This window comes from Catharus ustulatus, chromosome 4 (assembly GCF_009819885.2).
Source record: "Catharus ustulatus isolate bCatUst1 chromosome 4, bCatUst1.pri.v2, whole genome shotgun sequence".
In the NCBI taxonomy this organism is placed as follows: Eukaryota; Metazoa; Chordata; class Aves; order Passeriformes; family Turdidae; genus Catharus; species Catharus ustulatus.
In genome coordinates this window covers 58,076,945-58,104,927 of record NC_046224.1, presented here as the reverse complement: position 1 = coordinate 58,104,927, position 27,983 = coordinate 58,076,945, and the positions used below count along the sequence as shown (strand labels likewise).

General features: G+C 40.9%; 1 protein-coding gene across 1 annotated transcript; it reads left to right on the top strand.

Moving 5' to 3' along the window:
- SLC13A4 (solute carrier family 13 member 4) lies at positions 1 to 27,870 on the top strand. The gene is made up of 16 exons (XM_033057768.1): positions 1 to 797; positions 6,397 to 6,525; positions 9,102 to 9,238; positions 9,440 to 9,618; positions 10,313 to 10,367; positions 13,668 to 13,707; positions 14,415 to 14,492; positions 15,767 to 15,957; positions 17,128 to 17,247; positions 19,989 to 20,090; positions 21,178 to 21,279; positions 22,285 to 22,382; positions 23,474 to 23,604; positions 23,952 to 24,113; positions 25,579 to 25,716; positions 26,364 to 27,870. Exons 1-16 carry the CDS (start codon positions 699 to 701, stop codon positions 26,499 to 26,501), a joined length of 1,899 nt encoding a protein of 632 aa, XP_032913659.1. The 5' UTR covers positions 1 to 698; the 3' UTR covers positions 26,502 to 27,870.
- The last annotated feature ends 113 nt before the right edge of the window (positions 27,871 to 27,983 follow it).

Below are 27,983 nucleotides of genomic sequence, written 5' to 3'. Positions count from 1 at the left end.
TTTTTGTCTTGAGATCAAGTATAATCCATGTTGGAATTACTGCCCTGTGAATTCCAAGCTCAGGGCAAAAGTAGGGTAAAGGTAGATACAAAATAGAAGCAAAGAAGTAAAATCTGAAGGAGCTGCAAATGGAGGGGGGATTTGGTCTTTTCTTTAAAGAAGTATTACTTGAAAATTTACTTCTATGCATTGAAAAATAAATTGTTTTGTTTAGTAATTTTCCAGTGGAAAAGAAACTGTATTTGAGACTTTGAGACTATCAAACAGGAGGAAAAGTAGCAGCTCAAAAACAGAAATAACACCACTAGATGATGGAAGAAAAAAACTTTATAAAACATGGAAATAAGGATACAACACATCTACAACTGTGAGTCTGAATTAAAAAGAAAATTTTTAAAAATATCACTATGCTCCAACTTGCAAACCTCTGTGTGTTAGGGTGTGGTAATAATTTGGATGTGCTGGTAAGCCCTACATAAACTGAATGCCTTTTTAATAGAAAAAGCTCTTCAAAACAACAAATTGAAGAATAAATTATCTAAGAAAGGTATTTTAGGTGGCTGTGGGGATAGGAGTTGAGGTTGTGAGAGATCTCTGGGGGGAATCCACGCACAGGTGAAGGAAAACGTGGCGTGAAAATTGGAATATCTGAGGAACCAGAGAAGACTCTGAAGGAGAAGAAAGCCACCAGAAGGAGTATGGCAGTGATGAAGGACATTCTCCGATCCAGAAATCTCTTGCTCGTTGTTCTCATTCCACTTCTGCTGCTTCCTCTGCCACTCATGTACCCCAGCAGTGTAAGTACATTTTCATTTTCTTTTTAACAAAAACCTCTGAGTGCAGCAAGTAGTCCTGCTGATTAAGTTTGCAGTGTGCAAAAAGAAAGACGAAGACATTAAGAAGCACAGATTTAAAAAAAATCAAAGACTCATATTTAAAGGACTCTGGGGGTCACTGAGAAATCATCACTAAGAGCTAGAGCTACCTTGAGTAGAGTCACAAGCAGAGCTGAAGAGCCAGGTGAAGCTAGAAAAGCATTGTTTTAAAGCAGAAATATTGCATCTCTTTCTAGAATATCTCTGTGGAGGGGGAACAGAACAAACACAAACATGACATTTTCTTTAAGGAGAGGTCTTTAAAAGGAATGCTTATAGAATCTTTAGTGTTTTAGTAATAAGTATGCATGGAAGGACTTTCAATTTAGTGTGGGTTTATAAAGACAGCAACTCAGGTGAGGCAGGAACTAAGGCTTGGTGACAATTGTTGACAATCCAGGCATTAGCTGCTCCAGAGCAGGTGTAGGTACTTCTGCTGGAACATTGCAGCTCTGACATTGGCTCATAAATGCTGGCTCAGAAACATGCACAGCAATGCAAAGGAATGAATATCCTGTGCTTAACACACAGACCAGGGAAAGGAGTGAATGCAGCTGTGTTGCTGACACTGCTTTGGAGATACTGAATACCTTGACCACGTGGCAAAGTCCTCTCTTTGCACATCTCTGCAGTTGTAACCCATAAATTAGCAATTTTTCCCTACCTTGGAGAGGTCGTGATACTTATCAAAATCTGCAATGTATTAAAAATCTGCAGCTTGTCCTTCCCCATAGACCTAGACAAAAATCTGTCCAAAAGGTGCAGCAATACCCATTCTATTCTCTGCTAAAGATTAATTATTTTTTTAAGCATCAGGGGATTTATGAATGCTAGTACTTTATCCAATAGAAATGCAAAGGATTAGAAATTGCATTGCTGATTTCAAAAACAAAACAGTAACATTTTGTTTGGAAAATAAAGCAGGATTCATAGAAAGGAAATGTTCCTGCACCACTGAACTGTAAGGTTGCACTTTGAGTTTTCCTGCTTTGAATTTCAATGTATCTTGATTGTTCTCTTGCAGTACTTTTTCATCTCTTTTTTTCTCAAGAGAGGGAATGAATAACAGACAATTGTGCTCTTCAGGGAACAGAAAGTCTCACCCTTTCACAGGCTTGTTTTACAGAAGGGTTTAATCTCCTCTGATGTCACTGGAAGGGTGACATGCAAAGAGATGCTCCCTCTCATGCTCAGCCAAGGGGATTGTAAAGCACCTTATGGATGCTGAAGCAGGAGTTTACTGACAGGATTGCTGCAAGAATTGCTATTGCACAGTCCGAGCTCCTCTGCACTATTACTCTGCACCTCGTGGTGCTGCTTTACTGCAAAGTGATGTGAAAATCCATCCAGGGGAGATTTACATCCACTTTGTATATATGTGAGTGCCCACAGAGGGTAAAGTACGGCTGACAATCTGACCAAGAGCTGGACAAACGTTTATAGTGCTATTGAGAGCACATCTACACCAAATAAACTCAGCTGACAGTATACTATTCAAGTGCTTTTATGTAGATTTTACTTTGCTACAGCCCATTGACTATGATTGCTTTTTAAACATGAAGATTAAATTTGATGCCTGCTCACAAGCTTGTATTTTTACAATTCTATTAGATTTTTTGTATTTTTTTATAGAGATTGAAATTACCAGGTCATTTATATTTGCATTTCTGCAGGGAATCAACTTGCAGTTTCTTTGATGATACCAGCACATCTCTGGAAACGTCAAAGGAGCATTACATGTGTAGTGGCAGGAGAGATCAAAGGGAGCACAAGGAATCAGAATTGTCTGTAATTGCTTCTAATGGGAATGAAGTCCACAGCTTCTTTTATATTATTTTATGAAAAGAAATGGTTGGGTGAAAAATAAATTTGATAAAATTTGCTTGAATTTTTTTTCACCTTCTGGAGTTAGGACTGAACTTGTACCACAGGTTTAGACATAGGGAAATGCTTTCATGTAAGAAAAATAAGGGTGTGCTTTAAAAACTGAGGGTCTTTTCCATTCTACCCTTATTTCCTCCACTGTTTACAGTGACATGTGAGCATTTTTGCTTCTTTTTTGTAATCTTTGTCCACTTTTTTTAAATTTTTTTTTTTTGTCATAAAGCCACCAGAGATACCACAAAGCATGCCACATGATTTCAGTCACTCCTGAAAGCCAGCTGTTGGCAGAGCTGTGACACCTGCAGTATCAGGGGATGTTGGCATCTTGATATGCCAAATCAGCAGAATGGACCCTAAAGCACAGAGCATGCTCTGAAGAGCCACAGATGACATATTTTCTTTCACCTTTGGTTTTCTTTACACAAGCTGAAGGATGGAATTCCAGCATGATCCCATAAAATTAAAGATGTCTTTCCAGAGGCTGGACTACGCCTTTGCAGAGTTTAACCACATGTCTGCATGCAAGACATGCAATGAACACCTTTAAGTAGGAAAATTTCCAAACCAGAATTTATTCTTCCTTTTAATCGTTCTGAGATCCTTGGATATTTTAGTCACAGAAGTTTTATGCATGACCCTTAGTGTGGAATATTTAGCCATAGCTTCCTTCCATGTCCTCTTTACTTTTCACCCAGGGGACTGACTGAAGACAGATAATTCGATGACAGTCCCTCCAACCATCACATGGTTTCCTATTCCCTGCTTCAAGCCCTGAGGTGGGCTTAACAGAAATTTTCAGCTGTAAAACAACAAGTGAGGAGGGTGAAACAGTTAAAATTATATTGCCACTGCTTCAGTGTAATACTTAGTAGCTCTGGTAACCATTAATTAAATATATAAACTCAGTTCAATTAAACAGAAGAGATTCATATGGTTTTTCTTGGAAATGAACTGAGAAAATAAATCAAGTTGCCAGACAAGCCGATTAAGTTTTTAGTGGAGATTAGCAAGCTTGGCTTTGCCAGTACTTGCTTATAGTTATGTACCATTTAAAAATGTGTTTTGTTTATTTATTTGTTTGGGGTTTTTTTTGTTTTGTTTTGTTTTTTGGGGTTTATTTTGTAAAACTATTACAGCCTAGTGTATAGGAAACAGAGAGACTTAGTGCCCATCCCAGTAAGGTTTTGGTAGAGATGCAAATTCCCTTTGTCCTATTCCATTTTCACCAATGGCCTACTTTATTGCCATACAAAGAGTTATAGAAAATAACAATAATAATTGCTCAAAGAAATTAGAGAGATGTACATTTTTGGAGTGAGCAAATGGTTTGGATTCAGCCTGAGATGAAATTTACTTTATTAATTTTGGCAAATCATACCCCTTGGATCTTACCTCTGGACTGCTCTAAAATAAAAATCATTAATTATTCTTCCATTAGAAATTATTTTTTCTCCTCAGACAACTGCTGAATCTGATGCAGAGCCCTTGAGAACATTAGCAGAAGTTAGTGAGTTAATAATTAAAAATGTGTCAGAGTCACTAGGTGACAAAAAAGGCCCTATGCACTGCTCTCTGTGGAATAATAACCTTGAGGTATAATGTATTTAAACGTGTCTGAGCAGCAAGTTGGCTTATCCAGAGCTAAATTTCTCCAGTAGCCTTTCAGATACTCTTTATAACCTCTCAAATAATTGGCATTTATCTGCTCAAAGGAAGTTAGGTTTTCTTGTAAATTCATTTTGGTTATTTTAGTGGCCCTGCCTAATAGAATCACAGAGTCATAGAATTATTAATGTTGGGAAAGACTTCTAAGCTCAAGTCCAACTGCTAACCCAGCACCACCATGTTCACCACTAAACCATATTCCCAAGGGCCACATCCATATGTCCTCTGAAAGCTTCCAGGCATGGTGGATCCACAACTTCTCTGGGCAATCTATTCCCATCCCTGACCACCCTACTATTGAAGAAATTTCCCCCAATATCCAATATAACCTGGCTTTGTTGAATTATAATTGCTTAATGTTGGACTTTTCTGAAACACAGCAAGATCTGGTAGCTAATTTAAATCCAAGCTTCTGAGTAACTTTGGCTACAATTCTTACACAAGCAAAGGAAATAGTACATATCAATCTATCTTAACTTCCTCTCTGGGCTGTGTTATGCCTGTTATTACTATAAGCTGTACTTGAAAAAAAAAAAAAAAGATCAACATCTGATTGTGGCTCTTTTCTAGAGGTAATGTAAAAATGACATCTATAAAGATGAATTTAAATACAAGCTATTGATCCATTCCACTGAACCCACATCCCTGTATAATTTCACTAGGCTTTACCACCTTGTTCACAAAACTGATTGAGCACAATGAAATGTAAAACATGCTCTTCGATTTCTACAAGGATCTATGAGAATTGCCCATGTAACCTCTTGAAAGCTGCTTTATTTAGAAGTCATCCAGTCAGGATAGATGTATAATATATAAAATTATATTCTAAGAGACTCATATAGAATTAACAGTGAATTTTCTAAACAACAGCCATTTGTGAGCTGTGACTCCATATGGCTTGATAAGTTCATATGGGGCATCTGGTGCATAATGAAGAACAGATAAATGTATAGCTGGGGTAAATCAGTGCAGACCTAACTGCCACAGAGCAGCAGGTTAAGGCGAGCACAGGACTGGCTTCAAATCTCAGAGAGGGAAAGAAAAGGAAAAACCTTTTCTTGAGGATAAGTGCTGTAATCATTACCAGCAGACATCCCAGTATTTCTAAGTATGGAAACTATTGCTAAGTATAACAAACTGAGCATGAGGAGAACTCCAGTGAGTGCCATTAATAAAGACCTATCTAAAGAAACGGGCCAGAAGACTTCCACTCACTAGCTGTGTTTTCCTGTGAGAATATTCAGCAGACAGGACTTTTCTCCATCATATCCCAGCTCCCCATGACTGCTCATCATGATGCTCTCATGCCTTTTTCTACCAGAACCTTGGACAGCAGCATATTTGCGTGATTAACTCCATTCACCCATTGCCTCCAACCCCACAGGACTCTGGTCTTCTTCTAGAGATCTGTAGAAATTACATGAGAAAATAAAATTAGCTAATGAAGGTGTTTACACACCATTTATAAAAAAACAAAAACAAACAAACAAACAAACATCCCCACCATGTTCCCAGAGCATTTCCCAAAATAACTACAAGGCAGTTTTATGGAAAATATTAATGCTATCACCTGGTCCTGAAAACAGTTCCTGTCTTTGTCCAGAACCAGAGAGAAAAATATGTAGAAATAACAGGTCAAGAGGTCTAATTTGAGGAGTTGTCATTGAATGCTTGGTAAATATTGGATTATGGAAATCAAACAAATTGGGAAATGCAACTGAAGCCATTATTTTGCTGATAAATAGGCTTTTCCCAAAGCTTCCATCAGCATCATCTTCTGACACTGTCCTTTCAGAAGGTAGTCAAGATTTCACACCCAAGGTTTTGCACCTTTGGAGGTCCTAGTGCATCCTTTTAGGTTTTTTCAAACCCAGGCACCCACAGTCTGAAGAATGCTATGGGTGAGTTCACAGCACTCCCCACAGCATGGGGCAGGGCAGCAACACTCACGCTCTGTGCTTTGTCCCCGCAGGAAGCCTCGTGTGCCTACGTGCTCGTTGTGACAGCTGTGTACTGGGTGTCTGAAGCAGTGCCCCTTGGGGCAGCAGCCTTGGTTCCTGCTTTCCTGTACCCTCTCTTTGGGGTCATGAAGTCCAGCGAGGTCAGACTGTTGTGTGTTTTCATCTTTTAATGTTCTTACTCTCAGCTAATTATTTGAATGAGGCTGATCTTAGTGCAGTAGCAAGACTCGGAGGTATGGGAGGCAGAAGTGTGCATTTTGCAATGTGTAACTGGGTCCCACCAGCTCTTTATCTGCAGATAGATATATGATTTAACATTTAACATGTTAAATTTAACATTTAACCACATATAGTGGTCCTTTCAGCCACTGCATCACCAAGAATTTCTAACACCTATTGCACCAAAGTATCCCACCTTTGCCATCCTCAAATCCATGTAAACAGCAGCTGTAGGATACACTGTAAAGTTTTCTTCCGATTTTATTTATTATGGATGCCATATAAAGCAAGAGGCTACATAGGCTAAAAACAGTCACCATTTGCTGCAAAGGACTAAATAATTTTGTTGTACAGGTGGATGTCTAGTCCTTTTGCAAAGCTGTAACCTACTGCTACACTTAGCCATGAGTTCTCAGGCAAAGGAATAGCTGTGCAAAAAAGTTTCTATGATCAGTCCTGAATTTTCTCACTTGAGGTTTTTTTGAATGTTAATTTCTTTCATTATATACCAAGAATTAACTTTGTTTTCTATACAACCCTTTCCCCCCCTGTCTTTTTCTGTCTGTTTTTGGGGGATGAGGGGACAGCACATTTGATTTAAAGACAAGTAATACAGATGAGAATGCAGAGGAATATGTAGCAAACATAAAATTGTTGGATCTCTCTCACAATCTAGCACTGGGAATACCCATAAATGGATTAAGACAAGCGTGAGCCCAGAGTTTTATGGCTGCTTATTCCCCCAAGTTTTGTAATAAAATGAGATACATTTTCATACCAACACAATTCTGTGTTTTCGCAATCTTTTTTTCCTAACATAAAGATAAAGTAGTTGGGCATTTTCATTAAAAAATTTGGCAGCACATTGGAGAAGGAAATTTAATGTCAGCCTGAGAGAAATTCAACGCAATAGCAAAAAAAGTAAGGCTATTGGAAAGAATGTATTATTTGCTTTAGGAGCAGAAATAAATCCTTGCATTCAAAAATAAACAACTCTGAAGCAGTATTTCCAATCTGCTGTTCTGGAGCGACTCTTGCCTAGAAAATTACTACTATTTAAGCTAAATATAATTCACAGGGGCTTAAGAACCAGTGTGTTGGTATTAATAAGACCATTAACATTCACTTATTTCTCCAAAATGGCTATGAAAGGAATAAAGGGAAGAAAGCCCAGATTCTTCATGCTGCTAGTTTGATGGATTTCCTTCATTCAGCTCATTATTTTTTTGAAAAATGTAACAGGACAATAGAGAAAGTCAATGAGAAAGGAAACAGTGGAAGAAAGCCAAAAAGGTGATAATTAAAATTTCTGGCACACAATTATGATGTGCACATCTATTTAGTCACCGTAGGGATTTATTAAATAAATGTCATTAAATATAACTTGTTGAAGATTTCAGAAAACACCGTTATTGTCATTCTTGCACTTTATTGAGGAGCATCAGTATAATTGAGGAAAATGGAAAAATTATTGCTTCCTCTGATCTTAATTGTTTTAAAATTCTGGCACCTACATTTGGTTAGAAAAATAGTTTTAAACTGAATAAATTACTTTTTTTGAAAAATATTCCAGCCAAAGCTTAGGAAGGATTGCATCAAAATGAAATGAAAAATTTTGCTAGATCCCAAGCATCTGTTTGTAACTTTTATTTTCTCCCATTTTGTTTGTTTTTACAAAAGTATGTGTGTATGTTTGTGTAAGAATTTTATGGTTTGCTGAATTTTTCATTTTTGCAGTTTCTTCACAGAATATCTTCTCATATATTAGCAAGACCCACATCCACAATTCCTGCTTTGGAGGTGGTCTTTAAATATTTTCCTGAGCCTAATGGTTTCTGCTCATTGTCTTTAAAGTTTCTTTTTCTTGAAACTTTTCCCTCTTTTCCTGATAAAATGGAAGTGGATTTCCAATGTGATAAGTTTTGGCACAGGATTTGTGGATCAGTGCAGCAGTATACCAACCCTTTGTAATTCCATTCAAAAGAGCAAGTCCCAAAGGCCTTTTTTTTCTTATGCTGTAGGATCTAGGGATGCCACATTTTGCCCAAAAGCTGAACAAAACAGAATAAATTGATAGAAAACAATAGCAAGATAGACAACAATACCTCCAGAATGAAAAAGCAGAAGAAGCACATGAATAAGCTGCCTTCAGTGCAGTTTTGCCTGTGCTTGTTTCCATCTGAGCCCAGCTGAGTATGACTGACTTATTGACTGAGGCACTGAACATCCTGCTTGCAAATAGAACATTTCTCTCCATCTCTTCAAAACTGAGAAGCCTATAAACAATAGAGGATAGAGCCTTATTTGTAAACACAACAAGAAAGAGATTAAAGAGATTATTCTGATTTATGAATTCTGTATTTTCTCCAGGTCCCTGTCTTCTTATTCCAGGCAGCAAAAATGCACAACGTTATATTTCTTTTCATTCAGTATGCTTTCTGTCTGGGGTATTTACTGCTTTTTTAACTGACTGCTTCCCCCCTGGCCCTTAATGCAGGTGGCTGCTGAATATTTCAAGAACACAACTTTGCTCCTCATGGGTGTGATTTGTGTGGCAGCTTCTGTAGAAAAGTGGAATCTCCACAAGCGAATTGCCCTGCGCATGGTGATGATGGCTGGAGCCAAGCCAGGCATGTGAGTGGACTTTTGACTTTGGGGCGGTCTGACCCTGAGAGCAGCAGCTTGAAACCACTCTGATCTTCCCATCCATGGGCAAAAGCTACCTTGGTTTGGGGCATTTTTCATACCCATCTTACCTTTCAGAGTTTGAAAGCTTACAAATTCTCCCCTCCTTTTTCTGCCACCCCTGACTCCTGGTGTTTCCCCGTGCTCCAGGTTGCTCCTTTGCTTTATGTGCTGCACCACAGTGCTCTCCATGTGGCTTTCCAACACCTCCACCACAGCCATGGTGATGCCAATCGTAGAGGCAGTGCTGCAGGAGCTGGTGAATGCTGAGGAGGAGTGTGAAGTCATCACCACTGCAGGCAGCATTGCCGAAGAAAACAAGCCAATAGGTATTTGTCAGTATTGGCCACTCTTTTCTCATTCCTTTCTCAGTGAGCAGACTTGTTGATACGTATTATTCAAATTCTATAAAGGTCAGATCTGTCTGACTTACATTGCCAAAAACATTGATATGCACCCTTTCTTTTTGTACTCTAGTATTCTTCTCAAAAAATGAAAGGAAGTTTTAGAAATGATGGAAGAATAGGAGTTTGGAAACTATTTACACTGAATTAGGGCATCTGCTGTAGGTGTGTGTCATAAACTCTTGGTCACAGGATTTTACAGGGTTGGAAGGAAACCTTTGGGAATAAAGTCCAGGAAATTTTTAGAAGAGGCTCAGAAGTTTTCTCGTGATAATCCCATAATAAAAATATTGATAAGAGCTCTAACTTTTATTTTGTTCATTCCTTACCATAAGGAAAAGGTTTAGGAAGAAAAGAATCTCTCTTTTCTTTCACTTTACAGTTTCCAAGCGAAAATTATTTAATCCAGCCTTGTCCATTATATGTAGGTACCATAGTCTTTTAATTGCCAGATGCACATGATCAGTACAATACAAAACAATAAAAGGCCACATGGAGAGAGCACCTGAGACTCTTTGGACAAGCTTTTGTTTGCAGCAGCTGCCCCAGGTCCAGTGGTGTGACCCAGGGGCTCAGCTCAGTCCTTACCCAAGGGCTGCTCTCTGTTCCTCTGTTGCAGGTCTTGGTGAAAAGCACAGCCAGCCTTCACTGGAGCTTATCTTCATCAATGAGGAGTAAGAATGAACCCTGTACACCAGGACTGGACATTTGAGCCCTACACAGGTTGCAATAAGATGAACCCAGGAGTAGAGCCAGGAAGGGCAAGCAAAGCCTTGCAAATGAATGTTTCACATGTGACTGTGACTTGCATGATAAATGGGATTAGTACAATGGTGTGGATCTCACCAAAGTTTCACATTATTACAGTAATTTCACGAATACAAGCCGCACCAATTTGACCAAAATTTTGGTGGAAACCCGGAAGTGCGGCTAATATTCCGGGGCGGCTAATCTATTAACAAAATTCTAAAAGCTGCCAACACGGAAGTGAGAGCCCGCGGCAGCCCCAAGCCAAGCTGGAGCCCGGCCGGCCCCGGCAGAGGTGGGAAAGCCTGGCAGAGGCGGGGCCAGCAGTGTGGGGGGCGGGCGGCAGAGCCTGAGCCAGCAGGGCGGGGCAGGGAGGGCGGCAGAGCCTGAGCCAGCAGGGCGGGGGAGCCCGGGAGAACTGGGGCTAGCAGTGCAGGGGAGCATGGCAGAAGCAGGAAGGCCGGCGGGTGGGGCTGCCTGGCAGCGGGGGAAGCCCAGCAGAATCGGGGCCAGCAGCGTGGGGGAGCCCGGCGGTGCGGGGGCCTGCAGTGCCGGCCAGGGCGAGGAAACGCGGCGGCGGTGCAGACGGGAGGGGGCGGCCGGCGAGCCTGGTGGCGGCGGCGGCAGCCCTGCCGGCGGGGCGAGCGAAAGCGGCGCTCGCGAAAGCGCCGCCGCTGCTCGCGAAGCGCCGCCGCCGATCGCGGAAGCGCCGCCGCCGATCGCGAAGCGCCGCCGCCGATCGCGGAAGCGCCGCCGCCGATCGCGGAAGCGCCGCCGCCGATCGCGAAGCGCCGCCGCCGATCGCGGAAGCGCCGCCGCCGATCGCGAAGCGCCGCCGCCGATCGCGAAGCGCCGCCGCCGATCGCGAAGCGCCGCCGCCGATCGCGGAAGCGCCGCCGCCGATCGCGAAGCGCCGCCGCCGATCGCGGAAGCGCCGCCGCCGATCGCGAAGCGCCGCCGCCGATCGCGGAAGCGCCGCCGCCGATCGCGAAGCGCCGCCGCCGATCGCGAAGCGCCGCCGCCGATCGCGGAAGCGCCGCCGCCGATCGCGAAGCGCCGCCGCCGATCGCGGAAGCGCCGCCGCCGATCGCGAAGCGCCGCCGCCGATCGCGAAGCGCCGCCGCCGATCGCGAAGCGCCGCCGCCGATCGCGGAAGCGCCGCCGCCGATCGCGAAGCGCCGCCGCCGATCGCGAAGCGCCGCCGCCGATCGCGGAAGCGCCGCCGCCCATCGCGAAGCGCCGCCGCCCATCGCGAAGCGCCGCCGCCGATCGCGAAGCGCCGCCGCCGATCGCGGAAGCGCCGCCGCCGATCGCGAAGCGCCGCCGCCGATCGCGGAAGCGCCGCCGCGGGGCGGGCGCGGCGCTCGCGAGGCGCGGCGCTCGCGAGGCGCGGCGCAGGGCGAGCGAAAGCGGCAGCGGGGCGGGCGGCGAGCCCGGCGGCGGCAGCCCTGCCAGCCGGGCGAGCGAACGCGGCAGCGGGGCGGTGCTGACGGGAGAGGGGGGCCAGCGAGCCCGGCGGCGGCGGCAGCACCAGCCGGCCAGCCCCGCCGAGCCGTGGCGCTGAGCTGGGCCACCCGGCCCCGTCGGCAACCATGAGCGGGCCGAGCCTTCCTGGCCCCGCCCCGAGCCAGTAAAGCCCGCTATGCCGCGATCCTGTTACTAATTGGCCAATTTGTGAAAGCTGCGCACGGATTCTCGCGACGAACGAAAGTGCGGCTAATATTCGGGGTGCGGCTTATCTATTGACAAAGACAGCAACATTGTCGAGGCACCGGGGGTGCGGCTTATAATCCGTGCGGCTTGTATTCGTGAAACTACTGTAATTTATTTTTAACACTATGGATATTTTAGGGAGAAGGGAAATATCTCTAGGGGTTTGAAAGTTCTTTTGAAGTCTGAGTTTGTGCAGTGCAAGAAAGTGCTGTCCACAGATTTTAGTTTCTCTTCTCCCGAAGGAACAATGATGGAGAGGATCCAAGTACAGAACAGACTGCTCACAGGACATATCCAGAGGACATCACTTACAGAGCTTTCCTGAAGAATGTCTGAACTGCCTGCATTTAAGAGAGAGATGAGAGTGAAGGGCAGGGGGACATGGGGAGAAAGAACCCACAAAAAATCACCTCTCCTCCCCGTACAATATTTCTTCAGATGTTCAAAACAATAGTAGTTTCTGTTTGGGGTAGAATCTAGTAAGGGGAAAGGGTAAATCAAGTAAAGGACTAATTTCTTTGCCAAATTATCTAATTAAATATCAGCTCAAGATATACAAGACAGTATACAAAACAAATGTTCTAAAAATTTACTATAGGCCAATTCTGAGGAGCATCTTATAAGTGTAAGAACAAAATTGCACAGTCCCTTTCTGAGCTCCTTCTGTATTGTTTGCAACTGTTCAAAATAAAAGAGAAACAGGTTTCTTTAAATTTTGATTTACTTTAAAACAAATATTATAATTTAAACAGTAGAGGTTGAAAACTTTAAATTAACTTGCAAGATCTAAATAGTTTTCTCATAGAAACTCTAGAGACTATTAGAACTAGACTATTTGGGTTCTCCAATATTCCTTCTGTTATCTCTTTTTATCCCAGCCATATTTTCTATGCAATATAGAATAAAATCCTCAGATTGGCACTGTACCATTAATTTCTTTAAACCCTATTGAAGAGTATGTGTGAGATATTTAATACGGAACTATTGTTAAAATAGGATTATTTTAAAAAGAGCTTTGAATTTGGCAGGAAAAACAGCACGTCTTCTGGAAATAAGTTCAGAGGATTGTTTGCATGATCCACATGCTACACAGGGCAGGTTTTAGGGAAGGTTTCTTATGTGGACAAGTAGGTTCTCAGAAATAGCATTGGAAAAGTTGACAGAGGAAGAATTTGACTAGAACAGGCAGTAGTGGTGCTGGATTGCGTGGTGATTCACTCCACAGAGAATGGAGTCCTCTCCTAGAATGAGGTAAATACTGCCAAGAAACAGATTTTTTTCTTGGGTGGAGGTGGAACTCCGCTGTTACACAGCTAGAGATTGGACTATGAAACATAATGACTCTTATTGTTTGGCCAAGAGCCCACATAAGAGGTTCTAATAAATGATATTCAGCATTTCAGTAGGCACCAGTTCTCCTGCAGATGTTGCCCCTCCTACTCATGATGTGTACCTCTTGCAGGTGCTGGGTGAATGGGCATTTTTAAAGTATATTTTCCTTTCTTTGTTTTTAGTGCTACTACTACTGACTTCAGCTCCTTGGTGCACTCAAAGGTATTGTCATAGGTGGTATCTTCTGTGCTACACTGTCTTCTAATGCAGGAACCAGCAGAGCAAAATGCACACAGCTCTGAAAAAATCTGCTGGTCCCTTTATTTCAGATGTATGGGGGCTGTTGGCAGAAAGTAGGTATTGCAGAATTTCCTGCTTTGTATTTAACCTGCCAGCCTGCTTGCATAAATCAATTGGGGAACATCAGCTCTGTTAACAGCAACAAAACAGTATGTCTGTTGTACTCCTTGCTGGAGATCCTGAGATCCAGTCAGCAAACTAACAATTCCATATGGTTTCTAGAAAATTCAGATATGATCTTTTGTTGTTTCAGTACTGCCAGCTTCTGAAGCTGAGAATTCTCAGTTGCTATAGCAGCCTGCGCAAATCACAAAGTCACAGGCTCAAGGGATCTGTGAGAGACTCCCACATGACAGAGGAAGAAGATCTAATCACATTGTAATCTGACTTTAAAATCACTTTAAAACAAAAAAAGCAGGAGGTTTAAACCTTTCTCCCCACCCCGTGTAAAATTAACAGTTGATTTTTAATGGGTTGGATTTTCTTGTACTTTTAGAACCTTTTTTCTTTTTCATTTTTTGGTTCCCAAAGCCTGACACCCAGTACCTTTCCAAAGCATAACAAATTCTATTCCAAGTGCCCCTAGGAAAACAAGAAAGGCTAATCCAAAGGCACTTTCCTCCTTGCAGAGCATGAACGGTGTGCACATGATAGCCAACCCTGTTGGAACAATGAATTCTACCAGCAATGGGCAGCACCTACCTCAGGTAAGGAAATGTTAGACCTGGGGGTGAGGCAAAAGACAGATGTGAATATCACCTGCTCCCTACTGTTTCATATTTGTTCCTTGAAAGGAATCATTCTCCATCATCTCCCCACAGCCAGAGCTTGGCTCTTTGCCAGTTCTTGCTCCCATTTAGATGCACAGGTATGTTCAGAAAACCCTTCCCCAGTGGCTGGGACAATTCATTTAGCTTTACATCTAGTAATGTGATCACGAGTTTCTTTTATTCTTTGACTGTAATAGCCATTTTGTTCCTGCAAATCCTCCTTGGAAAATAGTCCAACTCAAAAATCACAGCCCCTGGCGCACAAAATCCTACTCAGAATGAAAAAAGCAGCAGGTACAGACCATTAATTTGTTCAGTCACTTTGTTAGGTACTCCTAGCATCCACTTCCTTTTTGTCTTCCAAAATACCCATCCTCAAAATCCTCCATTAAATCAATTCATTTCAGTACTTGTCTTGAGTGGATCCAAGAAGACATTGCTGTTTGGATGACAATTTTATATTATCCTAATGGCATAAGTTTGTGTCCATGAAAAAATAGGCTAAAATCAACACAGGACTTTCTGTTCACAGTTCAAAAATAAATCAAATTAGTAAATCTAACAAGCCTTTCTGAACCATTTGCTGCCTTTTTCCTCATTCTTTAATTGCAGGTTGCGTGAGAAATGCCTTGAAGTACAGCATCTTTTTCCCAGTACAAGGACTTGATCTACCAACACAGAGAGTTTGCTATCACTGATAAGAAAGCTTCTTTTGGAGCAAAGTTTTCTGGTCTCTTTTCCTTCCATATTTTCATCTCTCAGCCTTTTCCATGCCATTCTGAGATCCCCAGCACTCCTTCCCTAATTAGAGGCCCTGAGCCAGTTTAAGTGTGAAAAGTTCACCAAGCCTTTGTGTGGTGGCTGTTCCTAAGCCTCAAGGATTATGGATTCCTTCTGCTTAGTGCTGGCATCTTGTCCCTGCAGCCCTCAAAGGCTCTTGGTAACCCACTGATATTCCAGTCAGACCTGGAGCTGCCTAAAACCTTAGCCAGAAGTCTAATTAGTGCTTGTGACACTTCTGTCACAGACCAGGCAATTTCAGGCCCTGGGACAGGTTTCCAAGACTGATCCCAGTTAATCCCTGTGAGGAAAAACCTGGTTTCTCTTACACAAACCTGTTGCATCTCTGGGTCCCGTACCACTCTGGCATTAGAGCAAGCTGGGCTGCTGTTCTGATCACCTGCTTTTCTTGTGAATGTGTCTCCTTGCAGACTCAGATCCTGGTCCTGCCCCCTGAGCCCTCGGATCTCAGGCTGAGCAGCAAGTACCGGTACCAGACCAGGCATGACCACATGGTCTGCAAATGCCTCTCACTGAGCATCTCTTACGCAGCAACCATTGGGGGGCTGACCACCATCATAGGCACCTCCACCAGCCTCATATTCCTGGAGCACTTCAACAAGTAAGTGACACTGGGATTCGGGGAATCGTTTTCATCCTTGTGGGTCATTTCCTGCCTCCAGGAAGCCTAGTAAGAACACCCTCTCTGAAGGAAATTTTGCTTCTTCTTGTAGTGTTGTTACCAATGGCTAATGCTTGAAAGTACAGTAATTTCACGATTATAAGCTGCACCTGATTATAAGCCGCGCATCCAGGTTTGGACCAAAATTTTAGTCAAAATGGTGCGGCTTATAATCGTGAAATTACTGTAAATACATATCCCTGTCTTTCTCTCATGCAAAGTAAAAACTCCTCAGAGTGTAGTAACATTGAAGTTTTTCCAGCAGCTTCTTTTGATTTGGCATACTGATTACCATGAAGGTAGGAGGCACTCTGGAAAGGTAAACAATAAAGCCATGAAAATACAGGAAAGAAGACAAAGAAATACTCACAGAAGAAGAAGTGTCGTAAAAGCAGCTGCTCAACATTCAGTGCAAAAAAACCCCAGCCAACTTAGATATGTGGCCTTCCATGTTTGCTTCAGAGAAGATGAACAGCAGTTCCCTGATCACCTAAGTACTTCCTTAATCATAGGCTCAGGGCTCTCAAAGACATGATTGTTTCAATGTCAAAAACATGAACGTTTTTGTGTCAGAAGACTGGTGGTACTTCTCATGCACAGAAACACATCCAAGCTCAGATCTGATTCTCACCATCTACTGCTGCCACAACTGCCTTACAGAATTTTCCAAGATCTTGCTTTTATGACAGTTGCATCAAATGCATACATCCAACAGCTTTGTCAGAGCACAGCAGAATGTAGTCAATATTTGTGTGGCCCATAAGCAGACACAGGTTCTGGGTGAAATCATTCTGAAGTCTGATAACCCTAAAAAGAAACTTTAATATAAACCACAGGTAGAGATGGAGTTTCACTTCAGGTATTTCCAAGTGTTTTTGAAGCTGTCCAGACAATCTAGACTGTCTGGCATTAAAGGTTTGGAGAACTATAGTGTTTGTCTGTTGGTTTCACTCTGCATATGTCATGCAGCTGTTGGAAATGCAAACTGATGGAATTTTTAAATCATCCCATGACAGACATGGATGCACATGTATTTGCAACTGTGACTATTTGAGGTCCCTGTCCCTTTACTGTTCTAACTTCTCATGCATCCTCTTTTTAAATTTACAGCCAGTACCCAAAAGCTGAAGTGGTGAATTTCGGAACCTGGTTTCTGTTCAGTTTCCCCATCTCCCTCATCATGCTGGTGCTGACTTGGTTCTGGCTGCACTGGCTGTTCTTGGGCTGCAAGTGAGTGAAAGTTGTTCAAGATATACAGAAAACAAGAGCAGGGCACCTGCATCTCCTCTCAAACATGTCCCATAAAGGAGTTTTGACTGGAAAATAACAGAATTTAAGGCACAAGTTCCTTCTTCTTGCCAGAACAATTACCAGAGAAAATCTCACTGCTTAGCTGCCCTGCATAGACAGCAGAGTAGAGTGCTGTTGCCTGAGATTGAAGTGCCCAGGTATTGCTGATAGAAATTCATACTAAGAATTCAACTGGTTTGGTTTTTTTTGCTTGTATGACAAGAAGGATTCCCTTGTGGACCAAAAGTCTTGTTATATGCCCTTCTGGAAAAGCACCGTTTAAAAGATGAATAGAAAAATAACTGCAAGTGAACAAGTTACTTTTCAGATCTGCCTCCAGCTCAATGAAATTAACATAAAAACAGTTAAAATTAAAGGTAGATAGACTCCATATATATTTCTTTTTAAGTGGAAAGGACTCATAGACAAATACATTTAATATCAGTAAGTCCTTAAGCCCCAAAATAAGAAAAAGTTTCAGTCTTCTAGGTCATTTGTGCCACATAATATCTTTACAAAGTTAACTGCCTAAATGTGTGCATTTAGAATGGATTAGTTAATCTGCATTAAATTGTGATGCAGACACATTTACTCATAATAAAATTTGCCTTAATTTGATTTAGTTTACACTTAAAAGTAAACTGAACTGACATGAATATTTCACCCAATGAATAAATTGATAATGAGTTCTGCTTGCAGCTGACCTTGACTAGATTTGAAGAAGTAATTTAGAGGTGAATGGCTCTGTGCCCGTCTCAGTCAGTCTCTGAGTTTTGTGGTTCTAAATTAAAAGGCTAATATAAATTCTCTCTGCCACGTTTTTTTAATCTTGAGAAGAAACAGGTCCTAACACGACCCTCAATTAATTGGTTTAAAAAAAAAAATAAATTCCACATTGCTTCCAAGACTTCATGCTGATTAATATTGTTCTAAATAATACCAGAGACTGAAGCATTATTGACTTTTTGAGAAGTGCAAGTTGATTCCAAGGCTCCTTAATCTCTGACTTCTATTCACTGCACTTCATTAAAAAACATATTAGGTTGGGCACTGGGCTTCAGCACTCTGCCTTTGCATCCTCCTGAGCTTGGAAACACTTAGAACAGGTTGAAATAGCTGCCTAATGCTTGTGCATAAATGTTTAATGGATTCCTGTAATGCTATTTTCCTAGGAATCCCTGTTCCATCAAGCTGTTCTTACTTAGCTGGAACAGCATTTCAGACTTTAAGGCCCTAGACCAGGTCAAGGGTGAAAAAGAATGGACACATCAAAGGATCTTTGCCAGAAAAGAAAAGCTAAGGGTAGAAGTTACTACAGAACTGTCCTTTATAAACTATACAGCTCTTCTCTTCCAGCCCAGAAGGCTCATCCAGTCTCATCTCACCCTGCTGGTGGATTTTACTGAAGTCTAACAGCAAGATTCGCAAGGAAATTTAAAATACCTATAGATGAAGGGCAGGGCTAAGTGAGCTAAAAAAATGTGTTACATATTAGCCCATGTGAAATGAAAACTCTGGTTACATCCATTTGTTGGCCAGACAAATTTCTTTGCAAGTCTGGCCTTAAGCAGATCCATTGAGGGAGACTGCACTCCATGGCTTGGCAGTGCTACAGCTTGGGTGCCTAGTGAGGTACCAAATGAGATATTAAAATAGCAGGACCCATAAAAGCACCTATTGTCACCTAACAGAACTGTAAAGTTGTGCTGCCGTGGTACCTGAGTCACTGCTGCTGCCTCTTTTAGACCGCTTTAGATCCTGTTAACCTCTGTGTGACAGAGTACAGCTGGAGTGAAAAAGAAGGGATCTGTGGCTCAGAGCACAGCAAGGCAACACTTCTGGAAAGAAAAAAAGGAGAGGGTTAAAGTGAGCTTCAAAGCACCTTAATTTCAGTCAAGAATGTCCATGCTTTCTGACAGAACGAAGGCAAACTGAACAAACTAAGGACTTCTCTTAACATCCATACAAATGTATAGGAGGATCAATATATCCAGCTAGGAAATATGCTCATTTTTTCATGTCCCTGGCAGAAGTACAGGCATTTTTCACCTGGACAAAACACCGCTGGCCTCTGTGGTACTTTTCTGGCCGTGCCTGATTTAGAAACAGCCATCATTATGACAGTACAAGCAGAAGCAGACAGGTCGTGGCAGCTAATGGGATCCAAGCACAGCTTTCCCTCATTATGAATCCTGAAGAATATTCAAGGCAGATATGCTCTCAAAAGCCAGAGCAGGCCCCAAATATGTTGGATAACCCTGATCCAGCTGCAAAGCATAGTTAGCCCATGAAAAATTGTTATTGATAGCTGACTTCTGTCACAATCTTTCCATGTGATGAGACAGCAGCTGTCACTTTTGGAGGTTTCTGGCAGCTCTTAGACGAAGCCCACGCAGAGGGAGCCCAGCCATGGCTCAAGATGGCTCAGTGATACCAATCAGTACTAGTCAGAGCACCCTGGGGACCTTCCAACTATGTCTAGAATTGGATCTTAAAAGAACTTGAAACCAGACTTATCAAATGTCATGTACAATAATTTCCTTTCCCATTGCCTTGCCCCAATCACATCTTCTCCCAACAGTCCCTGATACCACAATTTTCAGTCTACCTCATTGTTGCGGTTTTTAAAAATTATTTTCTCCCCCTTTATGCCCTTGCCTAACTTTGTTGTGCTATCTCAGTTTTAAAGAGACTTGTTCTGTGAGCAAGAAGAAGAAGACCAAACGGGAAGAAATGTCAGAGAGAAGAATTCAAGAGGAATATAAGAAGCTGGGAAATGTTAGGTAAACCAGACCTACCTTCCTTGGGAATTTGCCTCTCTAGGCCAAACTATTGTCTCTTATTTTCCTCCATGTTGCCTTGGGCTCATGCAGCCTATTCTAAAACTGTCAGCTCTTTTTTCTCTCTTCTAGGATAAAACTAGAACTAAATGCAAAAATTATCTAAAATCAAACACATTGTTACAAGCATATGTGTTAACATGTAACTCATTTATTTCTGAGTAAAAAGGGAAAATAAGGAAGAGATTCAAGGTTTTTCCAGGGTTCAAAGGTCATCTGAGGCAAGGTTTGTCTTTTAATTATAAAGGACCCCTTTTCCTAGCTCAGGCACATACTTATTTTAGTGGATAGATGTTCATGACTTGTCCAGCCTTCCCAGTTGTCCATAATATTTATGCACGATGGAAGGAAATGTCTCTTGAAAAGATTATTTGGCAAGATTTTCATTTTCAAAAGGGCTGATATGGCACAGAATTCCTTCTTCACAAAACATTTTTGTAATGTTTAACTAAAATATTGACAGATCAACTGCCTGAATATGATAAATTCTGAAACTAAACTGTTGTTCAGACTGTGCCTAAATATGAAATCTCTCTTAATTTAAATCTATGCTAAATTAAAAATCCCCAAGCCACCTCAAGTATCCTCAAGTCACCTTGTGTGCACCATCTGTGCTAATTTACATTGTCAATTGCTCTTAGGCTTTCTATCCTTCTAAGAAATGCAAGAGAATGTGTTTACAGCGGAATGCTAATATGAAATTCACCTTGTTAACACATTTAATCAGATGAAAATGCAAATACAAAACAAGCATTTAGAAATATTTTCCTTCAGGTCTTGCCCATGAATGATTGAATTGCAAATACAGATGGATATTTTTAGCCTATTTCTTATTGGGCTTAGATGGTTCCCAGCTGGGAGCCAAATCTAGAATTCTTTAATTCAAACTAATTTTCCTTGCTATTTTTCATATGTTTTTTATCCTTTTTTGGAGCCAGTTTCCACTCTCTCACTTCTGGAACTTGCTCTTGAGTTTTCCGACAGACCTTGGAATTACTTCCTAGCTTTCTCTGTTTTTTTTTATTTCTAGCTATCCTGAGATGGTGACTGGATTCTTCTTCATCCTAATGACCTTGCTTTGGTTCACTCGTGAGCCTGGCTTTGTACCAGGATGGTCATCTTTTTTTGAGAAGTGAGTAAAACCCCCTAAACAACTGCACAGGAATACAACTTTGCTTCTTATGACGTTCTACAGTTTTCCCCCCGCTAAGACATCATCATCAGCCACATTCAATGAAGCTGTGAAAAATGGACTCTTTACTCAAAAATTAGATTTTTTCTTAAACTATATTTGTTTGTATTATGAAAAATTTGATTATATGTCAGTATTCAAAGTGAGTTAAGTAGAGAAAGTAAATTAAACAATTTCAAATGTAAAAGGAGGGTCAGATTTTCAGCTTAAAACATTTTAGTGCATTCATAAAGAAGTTTTCACTAGAATATATTGTTGACAATAAGCATTTTATCAAGAAAATATCATTCAGTTAAATATTGCTGAGAATGGTGATTGAAGCAAATAATTTTTCTTTTATTTTAAATAGTATTGAAAAATACTACATTAAAGCTTACTATAACACATTTTGCACATCAAAGAATAAGTGATATGAATGTAAGTTTTCTTTATATTGCTACTATATAAAATTACTTTAATTTTTCATTCCAATTTTGACAGAAAAACAATTTCTAATACTGTGATTTTCTGGTGATCACTGGAGTTTGGCACTCCTCAAAATACAGAAAGAGTTTTAAACATTTCATTTAATCTACAGTTTCTAAAGGATCACTTGGGTTTGGCTTTTTCCCAGAACATATTTACTGTTTCTTACACTATAGTAACACTATGTTTCTGTACCTCCAAGTTAATAGGTTTGTAAACTGAAAGGGATTATTTTTTTTTCAACCAAAATGTTAAATTGTTGAGCTGTGATTGAAGTTGGCTACCAGAGTAGGTTTAATAAATGGGAAAAAATTCAATTTGTATCCTTGAAATGCAGGCATATTTTTCTAGTGAGCTGTTGTATCACTTTACATGTGGGAATACAACTGCACCTGCAGAGATGTGCTTGGAGCTATGTATCTGGTTTGGAAATGTTTCTGTTAATGTGTTTTTATGAAAACGTTGCTGTTTCTTTCCTAGGAAAGGTTACCGGACTGATGCCACTGTCTCTGTATTTCTTGGGTTTCTCCTTTTCCTGATTCCAGCAAAAAAGCCATGTTTTGGAAAAAGGAGAAAAGGTGAGGTGAATAAGGACTGCTGGCACATTTTTCAATGTCTAATGATTTTTTTTTTTTTTTGCCTGTAAAAAGTTCCAAGAAGATACTTTAATGTTGTTAAGTCAAGGTTCAGTTTCTCCTCTGATACCATCCCTTCCTACATCAGACCCCCTCTTCCTTTGCCATAATTCATATCGACTCAATCTGAGGATGACAAACAGGTCTTGAATCTGAGACTGCCACCTCTTCTGTGCTAGCAGTTACAAGACTTTAGGACTGAGATTTAGGAAAAGTTTAGATGGAGTTCCATATTAAAAAACTATAATGCAAAATCAGCTCAAGATAAACCCAAGTAAAAAATTAGTCATCACTTATACAGTGGAAATCACTGTAATGTCTTAGGATAAACATAAAAGAGGTCATAAAGTGCCAGACAGTTTTGTGCAATACTTCTCTCACAGTATTCTTGATAATGAGATTATTTTACATTTGTATTTGGGTAGCACTCAGTTGTTTGATTGGTTTGCTGCACCAGTCTTTCAACAATGCTGTATGAAAGTAGAATTGTCTGCACAGTCTTATGCAGACATTAAAAATTTATATAAACATATATTTTTATACTGTCATATATTGTACAGGTTTTAGGAAAACATTACACTCCTTAAGTCGTCCTTTAAGAAAATATTCAGGCACTAAAAAACCTAATATCCTCAGATAAAATCTAGGGATTTAAATGCAGTTTATCAAGCATCATGGTTTACTTCATGGCCCCTCTTTGATAATATAATCCCATGGTAACACCATCTCTGTGGTCTACAGATGCACATGCATATCACAACACAGCTCACAGTCCCTCAAAAATTATAACATTAAAACAGAGGGTTTTACAACTATTTACATCAACAGAGCAGCCAAGGGAAAGTCAGGATGTTTGGATTAAATATACTGCATTTCCTGAGACCAGGCTATCCAGAGAACAGGCTATGCACTGCCTCTTTGCCTCTCTCTCACGTAATCACATGCATATTCAATCATTTCTATTCTTGTGAAAAATGTGAAGATCTTTACAAAGAGGGCAGTATAATACAGGTCACACACTTTATTTGATATAGGAGATGGTGAAAAGTCAACAGACATTAACACCCTGGAGCCCATCATTACCTGGAAGGACTTTCAGAAGACCATGCCCTGGGAGATTGTAGTGTTGGTTGGAGGAGGTTATGCCTTAGCAGCTGGATGCAAGGTACTGGTGTAGATTTCTTCTTTAATCCTCCTTCCTAAACATATTATCAACCTGTTCTTTTATTCCTTTGTATGCTCCCCAGTTTGGATTTATGATGTGGATACTTACAAGTTTGTACACAATGTAGTAGGCAGTGCTCCCTGCACTCAATATATGTCTTTCTTGCTATTTGTTAAACACTGCAGTGAAATCTAGATTACTGAGCAAAAGGAAATGCAGAAAGCATTGACCTAAACTTTGTTTATTTGCTGGTGGGATTCTCTGATGTAAACCGCCACAGAAAGAATAATCTGTTTTACAAACATAGCAAGTATTTAGTAATTCTTGTGCTTCTGTCCTTTCCCCAGACCTCTGGCCTCTCTACGTGGATCGGACGTCAAATGCTCTCCCTGAGCAGCCTTCCCTACTGGGCTGTAACTCTGCTGGCTTGCATTTTGGTGTCCATGGTAACAGAATTTGTTAGTAATCCAGCAACCATAACCATCTTTCTGCCTATTTTATGCAGCATGGTGAGTTAAAATAGTGACATTTTTAGTCTGTTGTTTCCTCACAGGCTTGTGGGAATTTTTCAGGATGCCAGGGTCTTGGCACTCTGTCCACATGAAACCCAGCCTCAGTTCCCAAGCTACTGTTCTGTAGTCTTGGAACTAGGAAAAATATTATAATTGTGCAGCCAAAAGCATATTTTAGCATCAAGGAATTTGTAATACCTCTCAGACAAAGTGCACTGAGGAATTCATATGCCAGGTACATGAAAAGGTGACTATGGAATCAACAAGTTAGGTGAATTTCACATAAAGCTTGAGATGCTTTTGTCAATGCTATTTTTAATCTGTTGTTCATTACTTAGTAGTCACCTGCTCCCTACTTGTGAGAAAAGACTGGAGTGCTAAATTTTATTTCAGATTTAGAAGTGTTCAAGGGGTTGATCTGGTAAGCATATTGTCTTCCACCATGGGAAGCAGAGATGTTTGTAAGAGGCAGAAAATATTAGGATGCTATTGACAAAGGTAGAAGAAGGAGATAGTAATTTAATTTTATATTGGAACAGCAGTTAAAGAAAATTTCTTTTTTTTTTTTTTCTGCAACACGAAACTTTTCTGAATGGAAGCCATTATTTGTCTTTCCCTGTTATAATTATTTTATGGGATTGTCTCAAAGCATATTATGTGAAACAGTTCTGAGTTAAGATGTGGTCAGACTGAAATATGTAATAGTGTTTCTGTGGCTTAGGAGTTCAGATTTGCTTCTGCTCCATGCAGAAGGAGATGCTCCTGAAAAAATATTTCGACTTGTAGCTTGAACTGCCATCTTAAGCAGATGCTCTTTTTAGATTGCAACAGTAACCTGGAGACACTTCCCTCCCCAAAATTATTGTAGCCTTGTTTATCCTTCCTTTTCCGTCTCATATAAAACTGGACCAAAGCATTGTAAATGAAAATGGAAAATTTTATCACCACTGAAAACTGCTTTCTTTAGCCCACTGTAAAGAATATTCCATCATCTCTGCCTTCTCACCATGCAAGTTTGGAGAACAGCTGGTTTTCTTAACCACTATTCAGGAGGTCATCACATAATGGTCCCAGCATATTCAGCAATTGGAGGAAGCAAGTTCTTTACGTTAACCTGTTGAGACTTCTCATGGATGAACACCAAAGCAGCAATCAGTGTTAAGGTCCAGAAGACACAATATAGAATGACACAGAGAACTAGTGGGAGAAAGAACAAATGTGTCTTTTTAGTAGCAAACTCCACCCTTCCTCAGTGTGAAGTGTCACAAGAGAGATCCCTGGAGCATGACCAGCTCAAAATTATGGCATTGCTCTCAAAAACCCCAACCAATCAAAAAATACTTCCACCCTTAAGTTAAGAAATTAGGCACGTGTGATTCACAGCAGAGAGTCCTTTCATAGTAATTGTAAATCATGACTTTTACTGATTAGGTGAAACGCTTCTCTACCTCTGTTCTTCCAGTCAGAAACCCTGCTTATCAACCCTTTATACACCCTGATTCCTGTCACCATGTGCATCTCATTTGCGGTGATGCTGCCTGTGGGTAACCCTCCAAATGCCATTGTCTTCAGTTATGGGCACTGCCAGATCAAAGATATGGTGAGTCTTGGCACTGGGAATATCCTCCCATGCTTCATGCAACTCCAACATCTAGTCCTACATCCAGCAGCCAATAATTTAAAAAAAAATTGGTGCAATAATAATTATTTTATTGGTGCCAATATTAAGTAGCGATGTCTGTACTGCTCTTATACAATAGAGCTGTCAGGTTAAGAACAACCACAGATCTGCTGTAGGATGTACACACTTCTTATCTGTATTTTTTTTATGAATGTAATGGTCTAAAGAGCTTTAGGAGTATGCAATCCTTTGCACTGACCTACTAAGACAAGCACAAGAGAGCATTAAGAAAACAGATTTATCACATAGCTCCACAGTAAGTCATGTATCACCTGTTACATGCAGGTTAACTCCCCATTCTGATTATCTGATGGAAAAATCCAAGTGACAAACTGAGCAGTTCACAATGAGCTGCATCAGTCTCTAACCATCATTCCTGAATACTCCAACATATACTCTGACACATATGCTCTCATTTATGCTTTTTTTTCTCTAGAAATCACTATTCATAAATTATCCCACTACATATGAGTCAGTATAGACTCTACTGCCTTTTTCTTTTTTTTTTTTTTTTCCCTTGTTAACTGTTTTTGATTAAATTGTTCTGATGCATTTTGCCTTTGCAGGTGAAAGCTGGTCTGGGTGTAAATCTGATTGGCTTGGCTATTGTCATGGTGGCCATCAACACGTGGGGAATTAGGCTCTTCCAGCTGAACATCTTTCCAGAATGGGCAGCAGTCAGCAACATCACAAGCCAAACGTAGTCTTAGATGAAAAAAAGAGCAAAAGTGCAAGACCAAAGCAAGTTGGGACAAAATATTGAATCTACATTTCACATGAAAAAGAAAGAAGGAAACTTGTGTATACATAGAACCAGGATCCATTGTAAAACCACCAAGAAAATCCACTGGGAGGTCTTCTGCAACAGCTTTCCAGTTCTGAAAAAAACAGTGTGAGTTAAAAGGAGAGATTAGCTTTGTTCTATTGTTGCTTTCTCTGGGATATCATAAGTCAGAAAAAATCCACTCCTCCAAATCATCTGCCTATAGCTTTTTGATGCCTTAGAGCAGTGATGTAGGTCTTGTGTGTAGGACTCCAGTGGCAGAAGACAAGTACACATACACTGGTCTACTCAGCAGTAGCAGATTCAGTCCTACCATTGACTTCTACATTGACTGTAGGGTACCCTTATTCCCCAATCCAAAGGAGTTTTACAAACCTACTTCTTTTGAAGGCAAATTCTTCTTCTTTATTTGAGATGACTCATCATGGCTTTGCAAAAACCACTTTTCCACCTAACTCATATGACCTGGACAGAAATCCAGCTACCAACTACGAGCTACAGCACTTCAAAGGGATAACAGAAACCTCCACAGAGGAAGGAGAAATCTCCTTGGAAGGAGAATATGGGTTTTTTTCCCACACAGCACTAGTAAAAATTTCCAATACTGTAGTATTTGCAGTCTTGGCTTTGGAAGGAAGAGTTTCAGGAACAGAAAGTTTTGTTCAAGACCTTCTTTATCATTAGTGCAGTGGGAGTTCTTTCAGCAGGGGAAGCTGTGACAGCAAAACCTTCCCAGGCCAACAACCCCTGTTGCTCCCCTGTCACTTTGGCTGCTGTTCAGTTATGCGCTTATGATTCCCCAGACAAAAGAAATCTCATCCCTGATGGCACTCAGTGCTGCTTCAAGAGTAAGAAGGGAGAGGGCTGAAGTGGAGTGGTGCTGGTGTATCTCTCCATCCTGTTTATTCACTTGAATGTCACACCCCCTGCTCTCTAGCAGCCCAGAGGGCAGGAGCTTCAAATGTAGGAAACTGTGGCATAGAGTAAATAACTACCAAGCCAAAAGGCTAATCTCTTTATCTCTCATCAACAAAGTAAATTCCCTGCTTTCCTCACTGGATCCCTATGACACTCAAAAGTCTTTTCATGTATTATGTCCAGTTTTTAATAATTTCTTTAATGCCAATACATTTAAACTCTATATTAGAAAGATTGAATCTCATGTAATCACACATACACTTTAATGAGTTTTTATGCTTTCCACTTTTAATCCAGGCTCTCTAGTTGATAATGTGAATGTCTATTCCGCAAAAATAAAATGTCAATAAAATAAATTATTCACTACTGCACATTCTGGTGCTCCATGAGAATACAAATTTAATATGTTTCACCCATAACCCACCAAACCCTTAGAGAAGCAGTGTTGAGACAGCAGGAGGTCTTGGTTTACTGCCTCTGTCAA